At 51.2% G+C, this 10,102-nt stretch overlaps 1 protein-coding gene across 1 annotated transcript; it reads right to left on the bottom strand.

The window, feature by feature from the left end:
• Positions 1-263: 263 nt before the first annotated feature.
• EDB91DRAFT_1258893 (uncharacterized protein) lies at positions 264-1,300 on the bottom strand (the record flags this gene model as incomplete). Its single annotated transcript, XM_041324361.1, has 2 exons — positions 264-626; positions 680-1,300. The coding sequence occupies 2 exons, from the start codon at positions 1,298-1,300 to the stop codon at positions 264-266; spliced, it is 984 nt and encodes a 327-aa protein (XP_041168385.1).
• Positions 1,301-10,102: the final 8,802 nt, after the last annotated feature.

The following is a 10,102-nucleotide window of genomic DNA, read 5'->3' as shown; positions in this document are numbered from 1 at the left end:
GCGATCAAGTCGCAAAACGACGCCCAGACGTCTGTGCCTCCGAACACCCCAAACTCGACAACGAGAGATCTCACGATTGTTGATACGAAGGACGGCAACGTCCCTGATCCACCGAACCCAGCACGAAATCGAACATGTCTCTGAGGGACGGTGAGGTGAGCGAGTGGTGGATGTATCAGAAGACGAGACTTACTTATCCACCAGCTTTACCACGGATTCGAAGTGATGGTGAACCCTGATCGCAGGGCCGCAGCTCACCAGCATCAGCACTCTTCTGCCCCTCTGGCGTTTGGGGTGAGCTTGCACCAAGGCTCTTTGCCTGCCTTTGTGGTGACGACGGTTTCGTCACTGCTTGCAGCAAGCGAAGCGTTTGCCGTGCCTTTCAGGAACTCCTCGCCGAGGTACGCGGTCACGATTTCTGTGATCGTGGTGTTGGTGCCGCCGGTGTGCCCTCCAGTGTGCTGGAGCATTCCGCTGTACTCGTCGGAATGGGTGTCGACGATTACGAATGTGTTGGGGGGAAATCCGGCTTCAACATTACGTTTCATGAAGCTAACGCCTTCAGCAAGCTTCCTGGACTGGGTCACATGCGCACCCGCGCGCATGTGCAACTCTTTCACGAACAGCTAAGAATACAGAATGTTCAGCATTGCGTCGAAGTCACGTTAGTTACACCTACATTCTCGCGATTATCCCTGTAGTGATACTCTACCTCACATCTCACCGTCGATGCTAGGTAGTCGTCTTTCAGGGACTCCAGGCTCAGGCTGACGATTGCCATGGGCCAGGCCATCTTAACTTTCTTCCGTATCCAGTATCCCAGGACGGCGTAGGGCAGCGGAGCGTCCTTGTTAGCTGCGGTCCTAGCACAAATCGGGCAGCGAAAGTCCTTGGTGGTATCCACCGTTCCGTAATAGATGCAGCCGCTGCCCCGAGGAACGGACTGTTGGCACATGATGCCGCCGCAATCGACGCATTCGTGGCAGTATGGTCGTTGGATGTGGTCGCAACAGAAGTGGCAGTAATTGCCGATGTTTATGGCGTGGGATGAGGGATTGTTGGATTTTCCACTGGCCTGAGTTTGTTGGACGCCGGACGACACGGCTGTGGTAAGGGAACGGGCTTCGGTGGATCTGACCACCTGCCCATCATGGCCTAGGTCGCTGGGCATCTGGACAGACGTCCCAGCAATGCTGTGCTGAGGCACCATGCTGCCAATGTCGACGGTTCCCGGCCCTGCGCGAGTAATTCCTGAGAAGTGTCCACCTGCTGTAGATTTACTGTTTTTCTTAGGAGGCATGGTGTGGAGAAATGGAATGATGGAAGGAAAGAAAGAAGCATGGTATAAATGGCCGTGTTTTGTTTTATACCCGATGCGGCGTTGCCACAACCCTTGGTAAGAATACACGTGTTCGGACCGACCATTGTTCGTCGCAGTGGACGTGAATTTCCTTGCATCTCATTTGTTATATAGTGATATTTATTGGACTAAACGTGACAAATCACACCGGACCCCAATCTCCCGGCAGGAAAGAACGATTTCCCCATAAATAATGCGCTAACCACGCGATGATCGATGGTGATTGATATGTCACGTGATCGAGGTTTGCTTGTTTGTTTGTTTGTTTGTTTGTTTGTTTGTTTGTTTGTTTGTTTGTCTGGCCTTGTTTGGTCGTGGTTGATTTTTCTTTCTTTCGTTCGTTCTTTCTTTCTCTCTGCAACCATCTACAAGCCCTTGTTTGGTCGTGGTTTTTTGTTAGTTTCTCCCTCCCTCTCTCTCTACCTTTGTTTCTTTGTTTCTTTGTTTCTTTCTTTGCGTGTTGTTGCTTTGTTTCTTTGCTCCTTACTTCTGCATCTGTCCAAATCACGCGCGCCACCCGCCTATAATATGCTTGAAAAAGTAAGTCCCCTTGCCACTCACTCTACTTCTAATAGGATTCGGCCTGCGTCTGCGTTGGTCTGAAGTCCCAACCGTCTAACATACGCCTGCCTGTCATGGCGGGTGCATCTGGTGTACTCCAGAGTTATGTTAGGCGGGGCGGCGCCCCCTCCGCCCTTTACCAGGCTGAGCATTCCTGGGCTGTACTGCCCGGGAGGGGTTGTTGCTGGGACTTCAATGTCATTGTTGTCGCCCCGCCTTCTGTGACTCAAGCAAGTCAGTTCTGCTTTTAATGGGGTTTGGTCTGCGTCTATGTATTGGTCTGCAGTCCCAACCGTCTAACATACGCCTGCCTGTCATGGCGGGTGCATCTGGTGTACTCCAGAGTTATGTTAGGCGGGGCGGCGCCCCCTCCGCCCTTTACTAGGCTGAGCATTCTTGGGCTGTACTGCCTGGGAGGGGTTGCTGCTGGGACCTTTGCGTCATTCTTGTTGCCACGCCCTTCATCATGTCCGTCCTGCTTCTAACGGGGTTATCCGTCTACAGTCCCAACCGTCTAGCACACGCCTGCCTGTCATGGCGGGTGCATCTGGTGTACTCCAGAGTTGTGTTAGGCGGGGCAGCGCCCCCTCCGCCCTTTACCAGGCTGAGCATTCCTGGGCTGTACTGCCTGGGAGGGGTTGCTGCTGGGACTCATTCTTGCTTTATATGGCACCCCCCCTGCACCTTGATTAGGCCTTCTAATAATACTGGGAGTGCTCTGCAAGGTCTGGCGGTTGGAGGCACATAATCGTCCTAGATTCATCTCTCACTCCCCTGCAGAACTTCCGCTGGGCCTAGCCAGGCACTACGGTGTGAAGCAGGGGCCATGGGGCTCTGACTTTTCTGTGCGCCATTGCCCTCGCTACCTGGAACTTTTAAAGACAGTGCAGCCGTCCTCACTCATGTACGTGTATGGCGCAATGCATTAAGTTGATTAGAGTAGTTAAAGTGGTTCCACAATGTATCAAATTTGAGGACTTGGATCCTTACACAAGTCTTGAGCTTTGGAGAAATATCCTGCCGCCTCCTCAACCCTATTCTGACGCCCATGCATGGCTGCCAGCCATAGTTCAGGACTCTCCCGCTTAAAATTGGCTTCAGTCTGGAACCCATAGTCAACCCACCTAATCAACCCTCCCGCAAAGTACTGAGTGAAGGACTGGCGTTTTTCTCCTGAGGCGATGGGCACATTGCCATGACTGCAGGATTGCTGAGGGGATGATGATGGTGGATCCAGGTGGAAACTGGACAATGAGCCCTAGGTCAAACAGAATCAAGTGTCCACCCATGGTAGGGTCATAGTCGCCTAGGGCGGTGATGCTGCACATGCCGCTGGCGAAATTCAGGTTATCCGTGTGATCCAAAGTCACCACGGTAGGACCGAAGTTGAATGTTGCTGCAGGGAACACGCTGTTTCGAAAGTTCCATGCCAAACCTGGCTGCTTTTCCAAGAGCGATCTCCTGGTGTTGGAATATAACTCATACACTTTGGGCGAATAATGGTATAGCATGCCTGTGGGCATGGGTCAGTACATCCCATGCTACAGGCGGCTGCTTACTATTTGCAAACCCCGCAAGCCTTTGAATGGCCTTGTGTTCCAGGAGGGATTGAAGTGCGTCTTGGTTTCCCTTGGCGTGCACAAGATTTCCTGGAATCTGCATCGTTGAGCTAGCGGCTCATCCGGCCAAGCATCTCGTCCACAATCACCTGTTGACCGCCCCCAAATGACACTCCGACGGCAAGGCAAGGATAGGCACCTCTTCGGTGCTTCATGTCATCATCGGTGAAGACGCAACAGTCCCTTGCATCCTTCATTGCAGTGCAGGCTGCAGCTACCGTATCGTGCCAGCGATCGTCCTTGGGTTGTCCAGCAAGGACGCCGATGATCCGTTCTTCCTTGTCCAACAAAACATGAGGGGTGCTGTCACATCCATCGATGAGCCTGCCTCGTGGAATAAGCTAACATATATAACCTACCGTCCATCCCATTCTACAACTTTGAATCCCCGTTGCAGCAGGCAGTCAAGCTCTTGAACGGCCTTGCAGCGAGACTCACGCAGCTTCCCAATGTACCCTCCTCGAGCGATTGGTAGGCATTTCACCAAGACTTTGCTGGCGATCGACTTTGCAATGTGTCTGCTGGCTAGCTTAGACCTTTGCTTGTAGATTGTCACATCTCGGGCGCGCTGCAGTCGACGACGAGCTCGTTTCCCTTTCTGTTTATGGGTTCCATTCCTATGTGGAGTGGAGCCCCCTTGCATCTCGACTTCGCTGTCTTCATGGACGTCATGTTCGGGTGCCAGAACTCCAGGCCCTTCACTGAAGCCTCTATGAAGGACTTGCCCTAGATCCCAACCTTGCAATGGATCATGCATCTGCGCGGCCTCATCCTCCAAAGCCTTGTGGATTAGAGGGACTATGTCACCATCCGTACACAATTTGATGATTAGGGCATCCATGGGTGGCTGGGTGTTGGAGGAGACCTGTTTTTTCGTCCTCAGCCTTTACGTGGATGGAGGGATTGACAAACCTCGACATCGAAGGCGACTGCTGATCGATGATCAGTGTTTTCCATACCTGTTGCAAAGCGAAGGGATCACGGCGAGATTCTGTTAGAACGAACGGCGAAGCTGCTGGCACGCACACCACCCCCTTTTATAATTCCAGTGAGGGTATGAAATAAGCGATCATTGATCCAGAGAAATACAACGGCGTGCAATGTGTCGTGAAACCACGCATGCGCCATGCATGTTCGCTAATAAGGCCATCAAATAAGCGATCATCGATTCAGAACAATACAACGACATGCAATGTGTCGTGAAACCACGCATGTGTTTCCCCTGAAGCTTGATTACATCATGAAACTACATATGCATCGCAAAAGAGTAATCAGAATGAGGTCATGCAGAATGATATGAAACACGTTTAGCCGCACTGGCACCCACTCGACTGCCAACGCATCTATGGCCGTTCCAAACGCGCAAGCCTCATTGAGGTTGGTTACGTTTATCCTACGCAGCTCGTCTCGTCAGTCAGTCTGTATGTTCCGTCTTAGTTCAGCATCCATTCACTCTACGTCTTCTGCCTCGTCATGCTTCGAAACTCAAAACATCGCACCATACCAGCCCTAAAGTCGCACATGGATGCAATCGACCAGGAGATGGACGACTGACCTAATTAATCGTTTGGCCGTCCGCAAATGGATACGTTGGTCGCGCAGGCACCGGACGGACTTGTTGGAAATCTGAAGACACGATTGGTAAGCATCAGCATCATGACCGTGGGCATTCAATCCGTGACTATACAACTACGGCCCACTCATGATCATCCACCTGTGGGCATCTCTCATTGACTATAAATTCCAAGGCCCTGAAAAGGCGACACAATATCCAACATTCTCTACAACACCATCAAATATATATCTATTCACATCACCAACTCACTCGCGAACACCACCCATGTTGAGTATGGCTGGAATATCCGAGGGCACGACGAAATTCACAGGCACTATTGAGCTCAACAACAAAGGCAAGTCCTTCACCACTGTCGGTGGTCCGTGCGATGAAGTTGGATCGTTACTTACTCACCTAATCTTCACAGTTGCTCCACAATCACCCTTTGCATCAGCCCTGGAGGACATGATCCAGGAACAATACGACCGAGCTGACGATCGCCTGGACTCTGACGATGAAGGCGACGAGCTTACGAGGGACGTCAACATGCGCGTCAGGAGGCGGATGAAGATAGCACGGAATGGCATTCAAGCAATGGTTTATGCAGCGTTTGCCATGTTGCGCATTCCCAAGCGGGTCATCCGCCGGCAGCCTGCCCATGACCATGACGCTGGTGAAGAAGACGAGTATTCCAGGGAGCAAAGGCTGGTAGAACGCATAGATGAAATCGAGCAGGAGATGGACGACTCAATGGCAACGTTGCAAATGGTCCGGCGGGTGACACTCCTTGCGGATGCACTGGCTAAGGAGGTGCAGAAGGTGAAGGCTGAGTGCGCAACCTGGGACGACAGCATCTCCGAACGGAAGCGGACCGTGAACCGGAGGATGGATAACATTGCAGATATCGCGGAACAAATCATGGCATCGTGTCAAGACACTTTCCAACCTCACCGCACACAAGACAAGCATTATTCCAGTGTGTGGTCTGTGATCTATTTGTGCCGCGATGCGGGGCAAGAGGTGGATGAGATGCAACTGCATTCCTTGAACTGGTAGTTACTATACATCATAGCATATGTCTCCCTTACGACTGCGACGTGCTACATCATTTACAAGCACAATACCATCATCATCCTTCCACCATTCCCGCGGATCGTGATTGAGACTGTTCCCATCGTCCCACCAAGTTCTCTGAAACCTTGGGAGACATCAAAATTCGCTCCTTTTCGTCACTCTCTTCGAGTCTCATCATTGTATTCCATCAATTAGCAAGCGAAGTAACGGGAGCCCACGATTGATATACTGGACAACCGCTTGTCGTATGGCGAATAGCACGCGCTGAGTAATGACTCTGGAAGGGCGAGTAATGTGGAAGGACAAGCTTGCATGAATGATGCAGCTAATTCTAAACCAGTAATAGCCAAGAATAAAGCAAAAGGTACTAAGGTTGTAGGGATATTGAAGTATTGTTACACCAATTAATAGAATAAATGGTAATTTAGGAGAAGATGGTAGGTCTGCAGCACAATGGTGTACTATTTGTGGAATTGCACAAGCGGAGGGACTTTCCTTGTGGCCAGATTGTCGACGAGTCAGGGGCTACTTTACACTACATGATAAACCGCGTCCTACATCAAACATTAGGCGCATCACCGTCCACTGTCCAGATGGCGTATGTTTATACAAACTTCAACGTATTATCTTACAAGGAATCCCGTGTGCCAGTTGATGAACGGCAACGACCACCGTGGACGCTTTGTGGTGAGGTCACAGTTTCTCAATTGTAGCCTTGTTCCACATGTTTGAAACATAAATTGATGAGCCTCGGTGGATGTTCACGCTCTTTCAGTTTACCCTCGTCTTACGCTGAACATTAACATCTACAATGTCTTCAGACTCCAAGGTCGATCATGGCCCATGCTATTTCAACCGTCTCCCGTATGATGTGGCTATACATATATTCAAGCTTGCAGCACTTGGCACTCGCAGCACGAAAGAAAGCCTCCGGCCATTCAGTCGGAGCAGTATGAAAATGCCAGGTATCCTGGCATCAGTGGATAAGCGCTGGAGACATATAGCATTATCCTCTCCGAGTCTGTGGTCCAATCTGGGATGTACCCTTCGGCATATGAACCTCGAAAAGGAACCATCCCAGTTGGTCACCCTCATCGAGCGGTCACAGCAATGTCCTGTGACTGTTTTTATTGATGCACGAGCCCCGGCGGGCATTGAAGCCAGGTAAGCTACACCCGTCTCTAGACATTACATCACACGCTCAGACGTTTCTGGATTTAGCATTGCATATGCCTCCATGATTCCCCGAATCATGGAGTTGCTGCTCAAGGAGATCAAAAGATGGAGATCTCTCACCATCTTTTGCCAACGTTGGGACCGACTCATCCCACACGCCTTTAAACTGCTGAGTACACCCACTCCGACAGGTGCTACTTGCCTGGAAGTTCTGGTGCTCAAGGAGTTTCACTCCTTTGAACCTCTAGATCGCCTTCCGAGGCGGTCAGTACCACGCGCCCAGCTAGTCGCTGCTGGAATGTCATTGGATGCCCTATTCCCTCAAGATATCCGTGCACGGTCTTCCCCACTCCCCAGATTGCGTCGTCTGGCTCTCGACGGGGTTCCTATAAACTGGCCATCATTCTCCCACCAAATGCACACAAACGTCTTTCGATCCTTGCATGTCTTGGAGTTGTCCCAATTTTATGGGCGTGGTTGCTGTCCAACTGGCGACGAGTTTTCAGCGATTCTTTCATCCTGTCCCCGGCTTAGAAAACTAGTGCTGATGGTCTTTTCCCTGTCGGGATTGCCAATCAATCACAAGGCCGTACTGCTTCCCCGCCTCGAAGAGCTTCGCCTGGGATATGGCTCTGGGTATAGGGATGTTGAGCTCGCCATCCGTGTGCTGAAACAGATTCGTGCCCCGAATCTTATAAGCCTTTCCATTGAGGATTGTGGAACCGCCCATTTTTCTGGTCCAAACCCAGAACCTCTTATCAGATATTGCGAAAGTGGTGCTTTTCCTGCCCTTAAGGCTATCAACGTCATTGGCGTCGATTCAGTCGATCTTGACAGCGCTGTACTTTGATATAACGGTGCGCTTTGGGGTGTGTAGGGTTGTTGGTTGGGAAGGGTGAGCAGGGTCTGGTCAATGTAACTTGCATGCACTTCTTGTACAGTTAAAGCCAAAATTATCGGATTAGACACGAGCCCTGATGTAAAAATGACTCTAAATCTTTGAACATGAAGCCTATCAAGCTACCAGAGACGAATGTTCGAGATCCGATCTCGGTTCCCGATCGTCCTTCTCCCCCGTTGTGGGCCGATCGTTACCAGTTAGGCGTACCATCGCAGCCTCAACAAGGAAGCAGAATATGAATAACTATGTAATTAATCATAGCTAGCCGTGTCTGTGAGACCACCTTTCAAATTGTTCAACTCATATGCCAACTTCCTGCCAGATTCTTCCGCCCTCCCAAGCATTTCATGCACAGGGAGAGTGGAATGGTCTTAGTATTAATATTTCCGGAATGGCGACGTCACACATAGTGGACCTTAGAGGGCGATTTATGCGAGGATGCGCAGGAGCCCACAGGTGATATACCGGAAAATCATTTGCTGTTTGGCGAATGGCACGCGCTGAGACATTAGAATGGTATGGAATGAGAAAAAACCCGGCAGTGGACAATGGTAGTCGATGTGTGCCCCTGCGGGCGGGAGACCACAGTAGGTCTGTAGCACAATGGTTGACCGTGTGTGGAATGGCACGAGCAGAAACCCGGCAGTGGACAATGGTAGTCGATGTGTGCCCCTGCGGGCGGGAGACCACAGTAGGTCTGTAGCACAATGGTTGACCGTGTGTGGAATGGCACGAGCAGAAACCCGGCAGTGGACAATGGTTGACCGTGTGTGGAATGGCACGAGCAGAAACCCGGCAGTGGACAATGGTTGACCGTGTGTGGAATGGCACGAGCAGAAGAACTTTACTTGTGGCAGATTTGGTTGGTGGACATGCACCACTCCGCAATACACCGCGTCCCAACATCAGACGTCAGGTATTTCAATGTCCGCTGGCCACAGTACAAATAACCACCGCCATCTTGTCCGATATAATCTCACTGGCTTGCTACCCTTCATCGTTTCAAACACCCATCTCAAACCCATCCACCATCTGTTACAGATAACGTCCCAGTCTCGATAAATCGCAGATCATGCCCAGCACTGGTGGTATTGTGATCAAGATGATTCCGGCTGCCCCAGGTGAGTGGGTTGACGATGGACTAACTATTACTGACGTCGGATGGCAGTCGCCTCAAAACCACCCCGCTTCGAGTCGCTCCTCGAGGAAATGCTCCAGAGTGACGACGAGACGACGGAAGATGAAGTAGACCCTGACGATGAGGGCGACACTCACACTCGCATGGTCAACATGCGCATCAGACGGCGCCTGCAGATAGCATGGAGGGGCATTCACCAAATCGGTTCAGACGCCTCAGAGTTGTCGTGCACTCGCGACGATGGCGCGCGCATGCAGCCGACAAAAGACGACAACGGGCAGAACGAGGAGCAGCGCAGTGCGATGGAAACGCGGGAAGGCAGGCGGGATGCGATCCATCAGGCGATGGCGGAGGCACGTGGTAACCGCAATACGGTATGGTGGATAATCAAGCTTGCCCGGGCACTGGAGCTGGAGGCGAACAATATTACCATCGACTGCCTAACCTTCGACGACCGCAGCTCCAAATCGAAGCAGAGATGCATCAAGACGGAGATGAGCAACCTCGAGGATATGTCGCATCGCGTCATGAAGTTAGGATTGGACATTCTCAAGCACAGCGATACCGGCCTCAGGCGCAACAGGTATCAGACAGGGGCGAGATTGAGGACGAAGTATATTTGGGAACTCATAAAGTTGTGCAGCAAGATGGCGGACTCAGTGTATATTGTACTACAGCATTCTGTGGACTGGTAACAAGCAACCACCACTCTAGTGTA

The sequence above is a fragment of the Suillus paluster genome (assembly GCF_016628075.1).
Source record: "Suillus paluster strain FC165 chromosome Unknown EDB91scaffold_570, whole genome shotgun sequence".
In the NCBI taxonomy this organism is placed as follows: domain Eukaryota; kingdom Fungi; phylum Basidiomycota; class Agaricomycetes; order Boletales; family Suillaceae; genus Suillus; species Suillus paluster.
The sequence above is the reverse complement of the archived record's forward strand: the minus strand, read 5'-3'. Positions and strand labels throughout refer to the sequence as shown.